The 19,346-nt window shown below is 34.8% G+C and overlaps 1 protein-coding gene across 2 annotated transcripts in view; it reads left to right on the top strand.

The window, feature by feature from the left end:
- The window catches only part of LOC112972866 (activating signal cointegrator 1 complex subunit 3-like), a 53,881-nt gene that overhangs the window by 10,076 nt on the left and 24,459 nt on the right, over positions 1 to 19,346 (top strand). For both annotated transcript variants that reach the window (XR_003255809.1, XM_026079987.1), the window contains exons 2-4: positions 4,110 to 4,253; positions 5,021 to 5,171; positions 8,954 to 9,537. Coding sequence is in view for 1 of the 2 variants with exons in the window: in XM_026079987.1 (XP_025935772.1) it covers positions 4,164 to 4,253; positions 5,021 to 5,171; positions 8,954 to 9,537 (825 nt within the window). In the remaining variant the exon portion in view is untranslated. The remainder of the gene's footprint in view (positions 1 to 4,109; positions 4,254 to 5,020; positions 5,172 to 8,953; positions 9,538 to 19,346) is intronic.

Raw genomic sequence — 19,346 nt, 5'->3', positions numbered from 1 at the left:
ATCTCCTGAAACTGAGTTACAAAGAAGCTGGCAATACCATCCCTATGACCAGTAGTTAGTATTGGAGGTTTTATCCTTGTGTCCTTATAGATTCAAACTTTGGGTGCTCTTAAGTGCAGAAATGTGTTATGGAGACTTATTCTTACTATATCTTGAACTCTAGCATGGTCTTATGGTGTTATTACAGGGGTTATTTTGGCTGGAGTGCATCCAATGTCCTCTGTGAGATGTAACACGCATTACTTAGCTTGTCATTTTTAGCCCACTTTTTTTTTTTTTTAATTTTATTTTTTATTTATTCTGTTTCATCCTCCTGTTCCTCTTTGGACACACACATCCATATTCGCCTTCTGTACAACTACTGCTTTTTCGTCAGTGGCAAACATTTTTTGAAATGAAGAAATATGAACTCCTGGGGTTGTTCTCAATCTCTGTTGATGGCATGATGTCAAAGGAGTTGGCATAGTGAACCCACTGTAAAGCTAAAGCAAAAAAACCAAAACAAATAAAACCTTATATCTGTGGCTCACACCATGTTTTTATGGACATGCAGATTACATACATTGGTTGAAGTTGGAGTTTCTCATACAGTACATCTCTTCACATGTAAGGCAAGACTTTCAGCCTTGATATAGGTACACAGTTTATGGCTCACCTTGCTTGGGGAATGAAAAAATGAAGGTGCTTGGGTATAACGATGCAGACATTTCTCAGTCTAACAATGGACCTGTTTCTTATGTTCTTAGAAAGAAAGAGGAGTTATTCTGAAAAAAGTTTTTTAGAAACCATAGCTATGCTCAATAATGATCTCAAAGCATATCTAAATGGGCGCATTATTGGGTCAAGACATCGGTTCCGCAGCATCCCAAAATAGTATTGGATCGAATCACAGGAAATGCCTATCCAGCTGAAGTTTTAGGCAGCTGATGCTTAATCCCTCCTATGTGGCTAAGACTTTGTGAGAGAGCATCTGGAAAGATTAACACTCTTTTGAATGTATGGCTTGTAATTCCTTTTTGTGTGTGTGTGCGCGACTCATATAATTAAGATCCTGAAATTGTCTCTTACATCGATGCAGCATACAGAGGCACTACCATGCCTCTTCCTTGTGCTGAAGCATTTATTTAAATTTTAATATTTACTGAGATGAATACTGTGTATCAAGCAGCCACTGTTTCTTCCTGAGTACATTTACCTTAATCTTGACATCTCCCTTTCAAAGATTGACCAGGTCTTGACTGGAGATCAGCAACGTTCAACCTAGATAAATTTAAAAAAAATCCAGTGTGGTGTCTGTGCCTCTTGCAGAAAATTAGATGTCTGGAAGTACATGATTGTTATTACATCCTTTAATATAAAAGTCATCTGCACTGCCTATGAAGGCCCAAAATAGAAAATCTGAAAATGTTAAATGATTGTAGTATCTTGTATTGGCTTGCTGCTTATRGTTAATGTCCCAGGCTTTCTAAAATCTGTAGCTGTCAACTTTATTGTCATGTGCCTTATTTGTACTGTTTGTGTCAAACTTGCTTGGATAAGAAGTTAAAGTGACTCTAATACAAATGTTTTCATTGTTTTAAAATAGCTGTTTCCTATAGCTTTTATTTCTTAAAAATGGCAGTGAAAAAGGCACACCAAATAGAATTTGATTGCTTCTTTAAAATACTGCGATTTATTTGTAATTAAAATATGAAGTTTACCTTTGTGTTAATCAAGCTGCCGAGGTTAATTGTAGTAATTCTAAAATGTGTTCATGTCAGTAAAATATAATCCTTGAAGATGTGGTGTTTTTTTTCTTGCATAATAATGTAAAAAAATGAATCATTCTGTGTGTGGATGTATGTTAAATGTCTTATCATGTCCCTGTGGTTTGCTGCTTTTGTGTTTGAATGAGATAATACTGTGTTAACATTTATTTTAATGTTTTTAAAATGCCTTTAAAATACACACACACACCCCCGAAGTAATTGCATTGGCCCTTTATTTTTTGCATTGCGTTATGGCTGGGATATCACTTGTCTTCTTGGTTCTCTTTTAATGTGAAATGGCTCCATTTTGTTCACTAATATAAGTGAAAATGCCATTTGATCCAAATACTATTTGGTCAATAGCAACTTGCTKTTAATTGCCAATGTCTAAAGCTTCTTTTTCTTTATAGTGTTCTTTGATTAGATTAGTATTCAATAATAACTTCTTTAAGTTTTATAAAAGAGAATTTTACAGAGACAGCCAAGAACTTTATGATATTTTAAATAATTACAGACAGTATAAGCAAAACCTGGTGACATGGCTTAATATGCCTTAAGGAGGTTAAGCAGAATGACTGCTGTGAGTTTTTAAAGATCGCACAACAAACCAAATACCAGAGGCTACAGAAGCTGGCACTTCAGGCTGCTGGAGTGCTGTATTATTCCATCATTTGTAAGGAAAGAAAGATTCGTGTTTAACCTGAAAATTAAGGTCCCACTTTTGAGCAATCCTCTTCTCTTAGCCCTGCTGGGCAACTGTCCTTTTGTTAAAGAGTGTGTAGGGATTAGATAAGTCTGCCCATATTCTCTGCAACATTCCAGTGGAGGAGAGGAAGAGGCAGCTCTGTTCCTTGCTTATGGGAAAAAATAGGAAAGGAAGAAAACTCAAGTAGTTGGGGAAGATACAAAGCCGAAGACTTCTCCAATACAGTTAGTTACTTTTGCAATATAGGCAGCAATTTTATATACTTTTCAATATAATGCAGAAGACCTTCTGAGATTATGATCCACATTTACTTTTAGGTTTACCTTCAAACAATAATATCTACATCAATGAGCTTTATGTGAGAGCAGGTAACCTGTGGTTTGTTTTTGKTTTTGGTTTTTTTTGGTTTGTTTGTTTGTTTGTTTTTTTCTGTTTTGCTGGCTTTTATTCAAAATGCCAGTTAGTAAAGCAAAGAGACCTTCCAAGTCAGTGACATTTATCTGTCTGTGACTGGAATGCTGCATCTGGCTTTCCTTTTGGGTTATATTGCAAAGTTAATAACTAAAATAAAAACTAGTCATTAAATGAAGAAAAATGTTAAGGATAACTAAAGCAGGAGGGGTTGTACATTATATGAATGTAAAAATAAAAGAAATTCACTTTCTTACCTGTTTTAAGTTGTTAAAGTCTGAATGGCTGACAGTCTTCAGGCATGCTAAGAAGGATGCATATCATTAAGTTTATGGTATCATTAATTGTTTCAAAAATAATCTAAATCTGTATCTATTCATTACCACCAGAAATTGTAGCTGTGAATTGTAGTTGATTAAACAATTCAGTTGTGGGCACTTTTTCAAAACTAAACAACTTTGAGAATAGTTTCTATAGAAAGGCTTAGAAAGAGTACAACTGAAGAAGAACAGATGTGTTATGCTCTGCAGATATGAGTCTCTTTCAAACAGGAAATAAGAATGTCCATAAATAAGCTGTAGTCCTGGAAAGAGTATAGTGCTGTATAAATGTATGTATGTGTTTGCAGTTGTGAGATAAAAACATCCTGAGGCATTCCTTTTCCAGTTTTCTGGTGTTACATTTTTTTTTTTCTTATCACAGCTCAGTGATATACATATTATGATCTTCTTTTTCTATCGTAATTTTCTTTGCTTGTTTTGCTGTTTAAAAATCATTAAGCAATTGTCAAAAAGAAAATCTCTTTATCAGTGCTGGAGGCAGTTAATGAAGTGAGAACTACCACTGTGTGCCGGTTCAGAAGAAATCTTCACATAGATTGTAATCACTTATTACTGTTTGGAGATAAAATTTAATTATGCAGATATCAGTATAATACTCTTGTGTTAGCAATGTTAAGGGAATAATTGCCACTGTGTATCATTGTTGATAACTTTACTTTAGGGAAGAGAGAAAAGAAAAACATACTGAGTAACCAGCTCATTTGATCATTTATGCCCACTGTTTGTACCCTTTGCTTACATTCTACTGAATTTTGATTATAAAGATTTTGACGTAGATTTTTAACTTGTTCATTTGAAGTGCCAGCCCAGTTCTGTTTGCTCAAAAGCATCTTTCATTTTTCTGATGTGAATTTGTATTTACAGCATCAACAAAACTGTATATTTTCTTTTGTTCTCATTTAGGTGCTTGAAGTGGAATTTAATTTCTCATCCTGTGGATCACTGAATGAGTAATAGATGGCCTTACCTCGTCTTACAGGCGCTTTACGGTCCTTTTCAAATGTCACTAAACATGATGATTGTAGTGAAGAACTGGGAGACTTAACGGTAAAGATAAAAGKTTTTTTTTTTTCTTTTTTTAGTGCATAATTGTTAAATGTCAGAATATATGGTAGAAATTTTTAGTTTCCTTAATTTATATTGCTATTTTGTAAGATTAGGCAGGCAAGGCTGGGCAGAGTAAATATAGTTTCTTGTGTGTTCCTTCATAGTTTCCTCAAAGTTATATTTGCTTAGCTATGTGATTTGTTCTAGGCCCAGTGTGCTATTTAGATAGGGTAGGTTGACTGTATTAGTAGAGCTCTGTTATTTTCTGTTTCAGGCAGCTATGATTTAAGTTGGGATGGGCTTGTATGTTTTTAGCCCTGAGCTTAAGCAGAGCCAAAGAGCCAAGCTTTCTGCCTTCAAATATTGAGACTTTGGACACTTGTTGGCTGATAGTTTAGAATATATTTAATGATAATGAATTTAGGTACTTTTTTTCATGAAAATGCATTAAAAATAGTGTATTCATTGTGGGAACCTGTAATATGAAATTAAATTGGAATCCTGGAAGTTGTAAACCTCTCGAAGTTGCAAGAGTTTTGCTTTATGGAGAACTCTCCATTTGAAGAATACAGTAGTTCGTGTGTTTCTCCTTGTCTTACCCTCAAGTAAGAGGGTAAAGAAGAGGTAATAGAGAAGTGACTTGCAATCGTCACTACATTATAATTGAATAAAATATTGGAAAAGTGTGGATTTTTGTRTCTGGTGTTTTTTAAAGGAACCACTTAGAATTTGAAATAAAAAGTACATTCACTATTTTCCATTTGCAGACTAAAAGATCAAAACTACAAGAACAGTTGCTGACATCTGATCTTACATGGAAGAAGATAATAAAGTTTGTTGATGACAATTTGGACAAGAAAGAACACCAAACTGTTAATGGTGATTTAAAAACTATATTACAAGCTGCAAAACAAATAGGTATGTTTTAATTCTCCAGTAGTCTAATAATAGACTTTTTTTTTTCAACTGCTGTCTGCCTGCCTACTTGCATACTAATACAATTTCATTTCTACCTTGACTCCAGTCTTGCCCTGAAATATCTTTGAAATTCCAGTTAATCTGATATGTATACGTACAACTTAGATTTGGTCTTCTCTTTTATTTTAAAATATGATTACGTTTTTATGTTGATATTCTTGCTTCTGATAGTATTTTTATGTGGTGTCTGTTTGTGATCAACCTTAAGTAAGAGGAAGCAACAGCTTATTTTGGAATATAGCACTTGGAGAAAAGAACAACATTGGTATTATCTGCCTTTATTCCACAGAATTTGTATCGTGAAAAATTGGATTGCTAGACAGGTATATAGAAAGTTTAAAAATGTTTTCTGCTTGAAGGACTTTTAATTTTGAGATATGAATTTTAATCTTGAGATTGCCCACACAACTTCAACAATTCACCCTCGTTTAGTTGTCGTTAGGAGTTTTTTATTGCTGTGCTGGAGTGTTAAAGGCAGGTTTGAGACACATCTGTGATGGGAAGGAGAGCACTAGCGGTGTTAGCATAGCAAAAAAAATCCTTCTTGGTAAATGTAGACTAGATGAACTAGATGAATAGTGGAAGTAGATGAATGTCTGTATGAACAACATATTTGTGAAGACAGRAAAAATGATTGGATTTTTCTCAGCGCTCCATTTAAATAACATACTATTGATGTGACTTTTAAAAAAGTTGTTCTTTTCATTTCTCGTACTTCTATTCAATGACTTGATCAATTCGGATTTTGTTAAAATGACATTAGGATGTTAGGAAGATGTCAATACCATCAGACCTGGAACAGGCACTGAAACGGTGCATGTTCCCTAACCATCAAGCAAAGACACTGAGCTCCTCCTGACAGTGGAGGCAGGCTCAATGCACGTGGTATGGCCAGAACAGCAAGTCTGGTTTATTGTCCTGCTCCAGGCTGTGGTGATCAAGTGCAAGGTTACCTGATGATTGCCCCTGGACAGCCCCAATTTCATCACTTGCATAACTTATTTTCCCTTTTCTCACTTCTTGACCCTCCTTTTTGCCAAACTTTATCCCTCCCAAATAAACAACCTGTCTATAATAACTTTTTCTGCCGTTCCCAATTCCCAGGTTTCCTACATGTGTCCACTCTATCATCATCCTAAATAGCTGAGGGGGGAAACTTTTCTGATGACAGCCAAAAATAGGGCAGTTTCCAATGATAAAAATAATTTTCTTAAAAGTTGTCACAAGAATACATGCAATCTTAGTCACCTCTTTTGTTAGAATATAGTTCATTACTAATATGCTAAATATTTTATTTTAGAGAATCTGAACTTAAATTTGGTTTCCCTTCAGGCGATTCAAACAGCTTTATGTAGTGAATTTTTTTTCTTAGTCAGTAGCATGCTTAGTTGGTTTCTATACTTGTCCTCATTTTAAATATTGTGGTAATTTTTTGTCAATAATGTAACCTAAAACTCAGTATGCATTTCTGAGGGAAAGTAGCTCATGTAGGAAGCATTACAGTGTATACCTTGCACATAAGCATGAAACTGTCCTGGAAGAGGAAAGATGAGGTTTAAGTAAGGACCCGGTACAACTACCAACTAGGCACAGCAAACTAGGTCAATCAGAGCTACACAGAGATTTGGAAGGGTTATTTCCCTTAATCTGAATATGTACATCCATAACAAGCAACCTGGGCTAAGGTGGGGGAGATGTGCATAGTTATTTAAACGTCCAATATTTATAACTTAATCATAAGAGATACTACAATGAAATGTTGGCTAGGCTAAGGCTGACAAATGCATAATGACTATAAAGTTTACAATATAACAGGTAAGACCAGATGAAGTATAGAAAGCAGGACTAAATGTCTGGTGGGGAAGAAAAAAGTTATAAGCAAAATAGGTGATTTGCCATTAAAAGTGTTCTTTTAGCTTAATAGCATTTACTTATGTTCAAAGACAATTGACTTTTAAATAATGATATGTATTTGTATGTTAGGAATATAAGAGTGAGGAACAAACAACCAAATTAGGTCTCTGAGTTTTCAGACTAGTTTTTTGTTGTGATTTCTATGTTGTTATTTCCAAGAGGGAGGCTGAACCACCACTTTCCATTGAGACATATTTATGTATATCTAGTATGTGTGTGTACTTATTTTTATATAGCTTATCCTCCAAGGTAATTAGGGAAGATAATTAGCTGTGCACCTGATTATCCTGTAACTATCACCTACAATCCCCTCCATGAACTTTTAAGCTCTTCAGAGCACCATATGGAAGTTCAAGAGAAGTAGTGAGTTTTTAGACACTCTTGTTTATATGTTACGTTTTCAGTTTCTCACTCATGTTCCATCTGCTTATGTTGAACTTCTTTTGCTTTTTCCTGTTATGTTGTCAGGGAGAAAACCCTTGCTTGCAAGGGTTGAGCCTAACTTGCTTCAAATCAGGTCTCAGCTAACTATGTAGAAGTAACTAATAATCTTCCCACTGATTTCAGTAAGTTTTGGGGGGGKTTTTGTTTTTTTGTTTTGGTTTTTTTTTTGGTCAGAAAGGGGAGACACAGTAGAGCAAATACATGGGATCATAACTGTGTAGATAGCAGAAGGCAGTTTTGAGTACTGAAAAGAGAATAGCCATCTTTCCTATTCTGAAAAGTACCATTTGGGTTTTTTTTAAAAAAATGTATAATATTGTTCCTTTTAATATAATGAACATTTAATAGGTCTTTTGAGTTAGCTATACCAGGGATAAATCGCCAATGTTATCATTTGAATCATACTGTTCTCTGCTGGAGTTTTGCCAGTCAATCCTAATATAACTGTAGAATTGACCAGATCAAGAGATCTGGACAATGGTAGTTTGTAAATCTTGACATTAAGCTTTTAAAATGTTTTAGAAGTTATGAAATCTTGTAAGAAAAGCTAATACAGCTTTAAAAAGTTGGAATAACCTATTTGACTTCTTAGAACATATTTTTTTTAATTTAGAAAAATATTCTGTAGGTTGTCCTCCTAAAAACCTGTATGCTGGATTTTTATGCATTTTTTACACTTGGTGACTTTTTGTTTTGTTCAGTAGTGCCGTTTTGGTTCTTTATATGGTGTGTTTACTTCTGTTTTCCTCGAGGATCTCAGAGAATATTATGTAAGAGGGATAAATCACGTTTTTTCCTCTAATATATTTTTTAATTTTTTCACAATATGATTTAATATAGGTAGTCAATAACTCTAAATTCATGCATTGACTTTACTTTTTGGGAAATTTTTCTAATTAATACACATTCTGTAGTACTAGAAACACGAATGTAGTATTTCCCAGCTGACTTCTGTATGTTTAGTCTATCATGAATATTTAGATTAGGCAGTGACTAAACATTGATGCAAAGTGGAAAACAAAGTGGAAATTTTTTACCTATAAAGAGCTCATAAATATACTGTTGTGAATTGCAGAGCTCAGGCAAGTTTTTTTCCCCCTTACTTGAAAAATAAGAGAACATTAGTAATCCTTAATATGAATTGCTAGTAAGTAGGAGGATAATGAAGACAGATGCTTTATTATTGTATACTTTTTATAATTCACTACCTTGCACTTGCTTCACTGCTACTTGTTATGGTCTTCGTTTCATTTCTCTGTTTTTAAGATTTGTTGCAGGAAATTGAATACAGTTATGTTATAGGCAGTGGAGGAGAATTAGTTTGAAGTGTGTATAGTTATGTTTGGTTTTGGTTTTGTTAACAGTTGGAGCTGAAAATGGACAAGAAGCAATTGAAAGTGGAGCTGTTTTTCTCTTTAAGACATTTCACGGGAAAGAATGTGTTGGTCATGATGAGACAAAGGCTATCAAGCAGATGTTTGGGCCCTTTCCATCATCATCTGCTACCGCAGCTTGTAATGCCACATGTCGGATTGTTTCTCACTTCACTGAAGAACAGCTTACAGCCCTCATACAGATGGCTGAAGAACAAAATGGTGATAGCAGAGTGTTCTTTGGTAAAAATATAGTGTTTTCATTTGACATGCATGATTTGGATCACTCTGAGGAGCTTCCTGTAAATGGTGAGATTGATGCACAGAAAATTATAAGCTTAGATTATAAGAAATTTCTGAATAACCAGCTGGATCACTTACAGAATTGCTATGGTGAGAAATCTGATTTCAAGTCTTTGGAAAAAGTAGATGATTCCTTTCTGTGGTGTGAAGTTGGAAAGTATCTGAATGAATCTCAGGGGGGTACCCCTGGAGGGCCAACAACAGAAGATCTCTGCTGTACTTTGTATGAGATGCTTGCTTCTACCAAAAGTGGTGATGAACTTCAGAATGAGGTACAGTAGCATATTAACCATATTGTATTTATTTAAATGTTGCACCAATTTTAAATTATTTCATATTGGATTGTGTCAATATATTTCATTTAAGTCTTGTCTATGTTTTGTTTTTGTCTTAAGAAAAATTATGTGACAGCATCTTAATCCACCAAACAAAGGAATATTATGTGCATATTCCCCCTTCCCCCTGTAACATACAGGATATTATTTTTTTGGTCATTTGCCTAGCTTCTTCCTACTTTTTTTTTTTTTAAGCAGTAGCTATTTTAAGCCAGAGAATTTCTGTTTTTATTACGTTGAAAGATCTTGAGCAAAAGATCTTTCGTATAGATATTTAGAAACGTGTAGATATTTAGAAATATAGTTATGAAATATAACTGTATTAAAGTGTGAGAGCTTGTGAGGCTCTTATTAAAGAGAAAATAAACCAGAAATAACCAAAGTTAACTTTCTTGATATTGGGCAGGTTCCCACTCTAGTCTCAGAGCATTCCTGTTGTTGAAAGGGAAAGGAAGTGAAAGGAAGGTTGGAGGACTGGGCAAGTAGCGCTACTTTTAAAACTTTGTCATTTCACTTGCTTTTGTTTTTTTTGGTAAGGAAGTGGGGGAAGGGTTATCAGGAGAAGAGCAAAGAAAGGAGGGAGAGCAGTTGCTAGGAGGCTGGAGTGAAAGATAAAGCTAGTGGTAGAAAAGGGAGGTACGTGATTAAAGAATAGCAGTGACTCCTCTTAGGTCGTATGCAGGAGAGATGGATGAATTAAGCTAGGGGAAGAGACAACCATTTTTGAATGGGGTAGGGAATGAATTACAGCCATTTCTTCATCAATTCTTCCATCTCTTTTCCTGTGTGCTTCTCAGTTATGTTTTTCTTTTACCAACTTGCCCAGCTTTCCCCCCTAAAAGGAAAATTCAGTATGCAGAACTCTCTAAGCCACTTTTCAGAAAGATTTAAAATACAGAAAATCTGCTACAGAAATATTACTGATGGGAGAGATAGGCAACCCTGTGAAAGTCAGCATAATGAGAACTTGCAGGAATTTGGTCATTAAAGATGCAGCTTTTCTTCTTCTTAACTAAAAAAGTGATAGAGGACCCGAATATTCCATTTTCGGTTTAGGTAACTATGTATTGAGTATTTGCTGTATAATGATATCATATTTGTCGAAGTTGTTCTTTTGGTAGTTAGAAGAGAGAGATTGACCAATTGTTTGCCTTGACCATGGTTCAGGGTACATTTCGGGGTTTCCTTTGAGGTATTTTCTGTATCTGAATTTTTTCATACAAGTTTTCTTCCTATATGAGAACCTAAACTTGAACATAATGGGAGACTGACCTAATTTGTACTGTATTAAAATATCTTTGAGAGTTTTTTGAAAGTTTTATGCATTTCTGCAAGCAGAAAATGTGCTATGTTCTATGGAACATAGAAAAAATCCTCATTTGCTTTAAGGATTCCAAGTTTATTATTCAGATACAAGAAAAGATTTCCAAAATGTTGGGGTTTTTTTCCTAGATGGAAGGATGTCTTTTAACATATGGTCACAGGGAATGTAGAAATACTTCTGTAGTTCTGCATAATGCTTAGTTAAGTTTAATTTGTAGAATATTAAGGAAAATGCTTGAAATATTTCACTTGAAGCAAGAAGAAGTAAAGATATTTTTATTTTGCAACATTATGATCATAATGGATCAGTAAACCAACTGGGAGAAAGGGCAAGCCAGCAGTTTTTATACAAATCATCAGCAAAGACTTCCTTTCTTTTTGTGTTTGGAACAAAGACTTTCTGGTAAATTATCTTTCTTTGTGGCTTTACAGGAGATTTAGTTTGATTATATGGAAAAAAAATTGTACGCTCTCTTCTGGGGAGAAAAGTGGTCTTTACCTTGATTGTTTGAGACCTGCATCTTTTTGGATTTTAAGAATTGTTAGTAATAAAAAGATCAGTTTTCTCCCCATTCTGCTCATTTTTCTCCCCCRAGCCTCTCTGAGGCCGTAAAGATCTTTCTTTGCTGTTGACTACCAATGCTGCACGGTTAGCATATTGCTTTTTGCATCAATCTCATTAATTCATTACTCAATGCACAGTGTGTATGGGGGGACATAAGACCAATTTGAAACTGATCACCTTTTTTTTTTAAAACTAGCTGATATTTCTATTGTGTTTTTGTAAGAGTAGTTATGAACAGATTTTTTTTTCCTGGTTTTGGATTTTGCCTTCACTTAAAGATTTTTCATTATAGCAGTTTTGCTGGTGGCATCACTGTGAGCAGATGGTGTTCTTTAACCTAAAGATAACCAATTTGTGGAACTAGGTCATCAACTTACGTACTTGTTATACCATATCATATTGCAAGTCGATGATGCATATTGAAAATCTTACATTAACTGGGGTGATGCATGCATGCTAAAGTCTCTGTGCTCTATGAAATTCTTTTGTCCTCTCTAAACCAAGAAAAAAGAGCCATTCGTCTGAAAGGATATTTCTTTGTAAATGAAATCCAGATCTTTAAAATACATTTGCATATTTTAAAAGCGGTGCCCATTCAGTCACCTTCTTTGTTCTTCTCTATTCTTCTGTTTAGGAAGATACTATTGTTTGTTAATGAACAAAAAAAGAATGTGCTGGTGGTAAGGATATTGGGGGGTGGACTTCTTGAAAATAATTTTGTTTGATCTTTAAGCAAAGTTTATAAACTTTGCTTACCAAAGCACCCTAAGAATATGAGCATTTGTAGTTCATTTCAAGGATGACTTCCTGTCCTTTGTACATATAGACACACACATATGTTGCTTAAATTTTTTAACTATGTAGTGAACCCTAAAAGAAATTGAAATAAGCTTTTTTTTTTTCCATCACTGTGTTGCCTACAGTTAGTGATCAGCTAGGTACAAGAATGATATTGTTCCTTGCTTTATCTGCTTAAGAACATTCCACACTTCCTATGGGGCAGTTTACTTGTGGCACCTTCCTCATGGCTCTTAATTAGAGGAAAATTGATTCTTATGCTTAGAGTGAGGGAGTTGTAACTTGTTTTCTAAGTATATGGGACACTTGTTTTTCACAGGGGACATAAAGTCTAGTAAAACTACATGACGGATACACAAGGGCATGCTTTTTATCGTATATCAGATTCTCGTGATGAATATGAAATGGTAATGATGTTGTTACAAGCCCATTATTTAAAACAGGAAGAAAATGTCACTGAAAAACGATAGAGTTTAATGTTGATAACTATTGCTTTAAAAAATATATATTAAAACCTAGTACACTGTGCATTCTTCAATCCTTGTACTCAGTTTCTACTGTGTGACACTTTCAGAATGAAGACTTGAGGAATCTGAGAGCATTGTAGCAACTTTGATCTCAACTTCTCACAGGATAATCAGGAAGTAGTTTAAGCTGTTTAGAGCCCCGTTGGTTAGACTGCTATTCTCAGAGGGTGTTTCTCTTTCTCCTGTGAACTTTTGTCATGGTTTTACCTACAAAATATTTCTGAAATTATATTTGGGGGATGTCTATTTCTATTTTTACAGTGACAGAGAGATGCGTTTGCCCCTTTATGATGATAAAAAAGGGAGATTTTCCTACAGAGATAAAATAGAGAAAAAGGCTTGGTGGAATCAGAATTGTGTTAAGATCTAGTTACTACTGCATTGAATATGAAATGTATTCATATTTCAGACTAAGGAAAGAACTTCACACAAATAAAATGAAGATACAGTAATGTCACTCAGCATATTGTGTTGGTTTAGACAGTATTTCCCAGACGAAATAATGCTAAATGCTGCATAGTTGAACAGAAAGAACACTAGACTCTGATGTGAAACAGCAGAGCTATACTACAAAAKAAAATTACATTCTAAGTACTCATTTGCATATCATGTGAGTAGTACTTAGTTTACTTATACATATGACACACTTATTTTCTAAGATGCATGACATTTACTACTTAGGCTTTTTCTATCTGCTTTATAGTTTCAACTATCTTGTAGCTAACTGCATGAAAAGGTAACATACACATGTATTTCAGCTATAGCTTCCAGGGCTTCCATCAATTAAATACACTCCCAGCTGTCTTGCAAACTGGCATAGTGGGGAACAAACATATTCCTTTCTATTGTATTTCTAAGAATAATTCATTGTTCATCATTCCTACAAAAAAATGAGATACAAAAGTACATGATCATACTTGTGAAATGGTTTCTTCCTGTCTGTCCTAAACACTTGGGAACACGTAGGTGATACGAACTACAGTGAGAGACCAAAGGGTAGTAATATGGAGTTTCAAGATGCTGAAGCCTTCCTGAAGGCTACACCTGAAGTCAGAAAAATACAGGTTGTAGAATATAGGTTTTATGTGATCAAAAGAGAGAACTCAAAAGTTGACTGTACATATATTCATTAGTAGAACTATTCATTAATATATTCAATTATTAGAGCCAGTGTTTGTAGTTTTATGATTAAAATTCAGTGCTTTCATGCTTATTTCAGAATGGAAGTTAATGGATAGTTTTACTGTTTCAGGAATTATGCATTTCTTTCAGTGTGGTATTTGTGCTTCTTTATATTCTTGATGTAGCAAAAAGCTTTTAGATTTTTTTCCCTATGCTCTTCCATGTAGAGCTCTGTTATTTCTGAGAATCCTGCCTGTAACTTTTTTTTTTTATCTGCTTCTGTCACTTTGTTTTTTTTTGTTTTTTTTTGGTTTGTTTGTTTTCAGTTGAGTTCATCTACATTGCTGCTGTTGCCCTACCCTAATCCCATCACAAATGTCTGCCAATATGCTTTGTTGGTCTAACCTGTAAATACTCTCGGGATCAGGAGCAAAGGGAATTTAACTAATTTGTCAGTTCAGCTAACTGGCAGGAAGCTCCTCTGTCTCTGCCACCTGCCTTCCTGAAAAAGAAGTGGCAGAAGAGTGAAGGAAAGCAAGTTCTATTTCAACTTTCACAGAATTTAGAAGGGACTTTTTCTGTCATTGATACAATACCTTAAACTAAGGAAGATTCCTTTTTAAGAATGTCAASCACTTTGTCCCAACTTCTGCTGTCCAGACTGTGCCAGAATCTTGTTGTGTAGATGGTTAGAACCAACCCTTGTTATAGCTCACTTTCTGGCTTTATTTGGGGCTGTTTTTATGATCACTTGTTCCTGGGCTACAGTTGTCCTTTCATTTAAATCAGTTTTAAAAATGATCATTGAAGAGCTGCACTTGTAACTTCTATTCCAGATGATACTACCGCTTTCAACACTGCCTTGCCTTTCATTTTCCCTTCAGGCAGTTTCTTGCCATTTCTTGCCAACTTTATAATTCTTCTATTTTCATTTTCCAAAGGTCCCCATGTGGAAAATTGCAGTGTTTAAATGAAGTCCAGATGTGAGACACCTGTCATTCATTTTCTAGATAAATAAAGTATTAGACCAGCTGATGTATAGCCCTGGCTGTATTTATGCCATCCTTCATTTACCTGCTTGTCTTTTTTTCCCCCAAAATCTCCTTTTTAACTTTCCTCCTGTCATATCAATATTATTTTTCAGGCACAGTGCAATTAGATTTATAGATGTGCGCTCCCTGACCTACAATTTCATGTGTCAGTTTTTGAAAATTTATGGAAGATTGTTGTGCATGGAAGCTGCAAGGACAGTGAGCTCTTTGAATTTTGTTCCTAGCTTCAATGTGATCTTTATCTTTTTTATGTTTTTCTTCTTAGCCATCTTATCTGTATATTCAAGATCAAATACTTTTTTTTTTAACCAAAGACAAATTGTTAATTTAAAATTAATTAAAGAAACGGGAGTTATCCTCTGATTTGGGCCTGTGAGAAATTTAAAAGTAATGCATAGCAGTAGATGATATGTTCTTTTTCCCTCTACCATCTCTTAAAAAGTCTTTACTGTCTACTCAGTCAAATCTAGTGTAGGATCACCATCTTCCAGACCAATTAAGCATAAAAGGGAAAAGACACCACTCCCCATAAGTATAGTTCACAACAAACTGGTTGACTAACAAAGGAAATAAGATTCRGTAAATTTTCCTGGATAATGTTCGCTATTGTGTTTTGTTGTTTTTCTTTTGAGGGGAGAACTTTCCTCAGCATTTCATGGAAACAATATTTTGTGAAGCTGGGAAATTTCACTTTCAAAAAAATCCCACAGTTCTTCGATTGCCATCACTTATTTTATATGATGCTATCACCTCTCATTTGAACAAAGCCTCCTTTCCCCTTCCCCCGCACCTAAAATTGAAAAAGTTGTAATTAAAAAAAAAAAAAAGATGCTATTGCATTTTACATGATAGTCCGATCATGAAATGAAGTGTATCAGGCTTTGATCAGTGTTGCCCCTTTACTCTGGAGAAGGCTTGCTATCAGCTAAAATTCTTCTACCTCTATTACTAATACTGTTTTATTGATAGATATATTCAGTTCATTATGCTTATAAAATGGGGAGGAAGGCAAGCAGTACAGAGCAAAAGCTATGAAAATTATTTGTAGTTCTTACATTACAAAACCCTAACATTTAAATTGACATTATGTTCTTATTCATTTTACTGCCCTTCTTTAAGCAATAAGATACTTTGGTTGCAAAATCAAACAAACAAAATATGAAAGGTGCCGGGCGGTGTCCAATATAGACATACTGGAGCGAGTCCAGCGAAGGGCTGATTCTTGCGGGACTGGTCATACAAGTAGAGGCCAAGAGAGCTGGGACTGTTCAGCCTGGAGAAGAGAAGAGTGAGGGGGGATCTGGTCAATGTGTATAAATACCTGATAGGTGTAGTAAAGAAGACAGAGCCAGACTCTTCTCAGTAGTATCCAGTGACAGGGCAAGCAGCAATGGGCACAAACTGAAGTACAGAAAATTCCATTTAAACATAAGAACAAACTTTTTACTGTGAGGGTGGGTTGAACTCTGGAGCAGGTTGCCCAGAGAGGTTGTGGAGTCTCCATCCTTGGAGATAATCAAACCTGACTGGACATGGCCCTGGGCAACCTGCTGTAGCTGACCTTGCTTTGAGCAGGGGGTTTGGAGCAGAGGATCTTTAGGGGTCCCTTCCAATCTCAGCCATTCTGTGATTCTGTGCTTTGAACTGAAAAAATGGAAGCCATTAGAGAAAAGTCTTTTGTTACCTCCACTCTCAACTCTGTTTTAAGTTAAGTCTACCTTTTTTTCTGACGGATTTTTTGCATTGAAATCACTAAATTTAACTGTATACTGTTCCTTAGCCTAATACGTTCTCTCTTAAGTTAAAAAACTTGTTCTTTTTGAAGTGGTATTCTACTAACAAGACCTTGTTGGTAGAATCTAATAATAAGTAAGTGGAGTGGACCTTTTAAATTAAGTACCTGCATTTTAACCTTATGTGTAACTTATTTCCTGAATCGTRTAATTCATTAATTAAATAGTCCTTGAGTTGCAAGTAATCTTCATTAAGTTGTAAAGTGACCTTGATTTCAGATGTGTTAAATTGGTCTCCTAAATTAAGCATCTATAAATAAAGGGCATTTGTTATTCAGAGAAATCATTCATTTAGTTTCCTGCAATAAACAGGAATCTGTAATGGTCATTTTTTTCCTGAGAGAAAATATAGTCTCAATGTACATGACCAAATTTCTAATACCATTTAAGAGCTTAACATTTCTTATATGAATATTTAAAAAAAATTTAATGTGTAAGTTAAGACAAATGTAAGGAACTTGTTTGACACTTTACATTATGACATTATGTTGAAATACAGTTCCACCAGAGACAGTACATTTTAGAGCTTATAATGCAAACCAGCTACAAAAGGAATTATTAATTTCTACAGACTATGCACACTTATTACATACTTCACATAAGTGAATGGAAGTGCAAAATCAGTACTGCACAAAGTTACATTACTTCAGAAAAAGACTAAGCAGCGTGTATAGATTTTTTTGTGTGTTTCCAATGAATGATTTAGTGGGCTTTTCCTGTCAGTAGCACACTCTGCAAGCACTGTTCTCTGTATTGACTTATTTCTTGCACACACTGAAACAATATTTGCTTTGACAAGTAACCAGAATTTTAGTGTTACATTTTACAAATAAAAATTATGTTCTAGCTGTTAGCATCCAAAATTGATGACCTGAGAAACACTTAACTCTCTTATTTCTAACCTGAATTCTCAGGTCTGTATGAGTGTGATCCCTGGACAGTCTGAATATTTAATTTATATTAAGGAACTCTAAAGTCTTTAGAGTTCGTATAATACTACTGACTGTGATGAATGCTGTAGCATTTCATTTTTTGCAGACTCTCAAATGCTAGTTTTAAGATCACACTTTTCACATACTGTGTATGTCCCAAAGGAGATGCTTTAGAGAAACAGCCTGTATTAACTGTGCACAGTGCGATCAGCTCTATCTTGGTGTTGGACTAATACTTTTGGTTGGCTCAGAGTGCAAGTGAAGCTTGTTTTCATATGCTGTGTAGATGTACCCTGAACTTACAGGCTGATCAGAAAAATGCAATGTGCAGGCATGAAAATATATGTGTATTTTCTGTTTCTGTATATTTTTCACTTTAAAAAGCAATTTTTTAAGCATTTTGGTGTGAAGCATGAGCTTTGTAGAATGCTTGCTATTGGCCTTTGCCAATGCTTAGCTCTTTAAGATATGAAACACTGAATGTTCTGCTGCTGGAAAGTCTGTTTTTCTTGTCACTAGCTAGGCACATCAGTCTGCTCTTGAGCACCTCTGTGCTCCCAGAAGGTTCTCTGTTACCTGTCAAAGCCAAAGCTCGTCTTTCCTGCGTAAGCCACTGCTCTTCTCTTCGCACTGAGGACTCCCAGCTGCACCTTTGCTCCTTGTCTGAAGCAGAACCAGAGGTGCTCTGAGCAGTCCCTGTACCTGGCTGCCTTTTTCCTTCTGTGCTTTTCATCAAGCCATTATTAGGTGGGGAAAGTTAAGCTAAATTTGGCTCAAAATGAGCTTTGGTAGAACATGTGGCCAATAAAAATAGTTTTTATAAATAATCTGCAGAAAAGCTAGTGGGAGTTTTTTTTTTTTTTTAATATAAAATATAGCATAAAACATGAGGGCTTAACCAAACAGTACAACATAACTGTTGGTGGATGAGAAAATAAATTGACTGAAAACTATAGTCAGTGGTGAAGTGGTTGACTTTATTGTCCAAAGGGAAAGAAATGGGAAAAGCGAATATATTTTGAAAACCAGTTTAGACTTTAAAATGATTGAATGCTGATAATTCAGGATTTGTATCATAAAAGCCTAGCATCATTAAAATCAGTTTTCCCTGGTTTCAGAAGGGTTTTATTTTTACTACTTCTGTTATTCTGTACTGATTTTTTTTATACATAGGTGATTTCTGAACTGTGTATATATGCATACCTGATGTTTCACAGGCACAGCCAAAAAAACCCACCATTACAACTTTGTTTTTTTAAGATGGAAATTTAAGTTAGATTACTTTGTGTTTGTTCTGCTGATTTAAGACCTTTCACTAAACAGCTTGCTCTAGATAGAACAGTTGTGTACATGAACTAACTTTTTATGAGTTGCTGTATTTGTTACTTTAGTTATTAATCATCGAGACTAAAGATGTTGTGAAACAACTTTCAAACGTATTAATACAGGAAAAAAGCAGATGCTGAAAACATTACATACTTGACTGCATTTTTTTTAGATAAATAAAAAACAAAAAAGCCACAACTACAAAATTTTGTCTTAACTGAAAATAATTTAAAGACTTCAATATCTGTTTGATTATAACCCATTATAATGTACAGCATATGCAGCTCATAACTCATTGTAATGACAAT

The sequence above is a fragment of the Apteryx rowi genome, unplaced genomic scaffold (assembly GCF_003343035.1).
Source record: "Apteryx rowi isolate R43461 unplaced genomic scaffold, aptRow1 scaffold_507, whole genome shotgun sequence".
Classification (NCBI taxonomy): Eukaryota; Metazoa; Chordata; class Aves; order Apterygiformes; family Apterygidae; genus Apteryx; species Apteryx rowi.
Note: the sequence above shows the minus strand (reverse complement) of the source record. Positions and strands in the feature narration are given on the sequence as shown.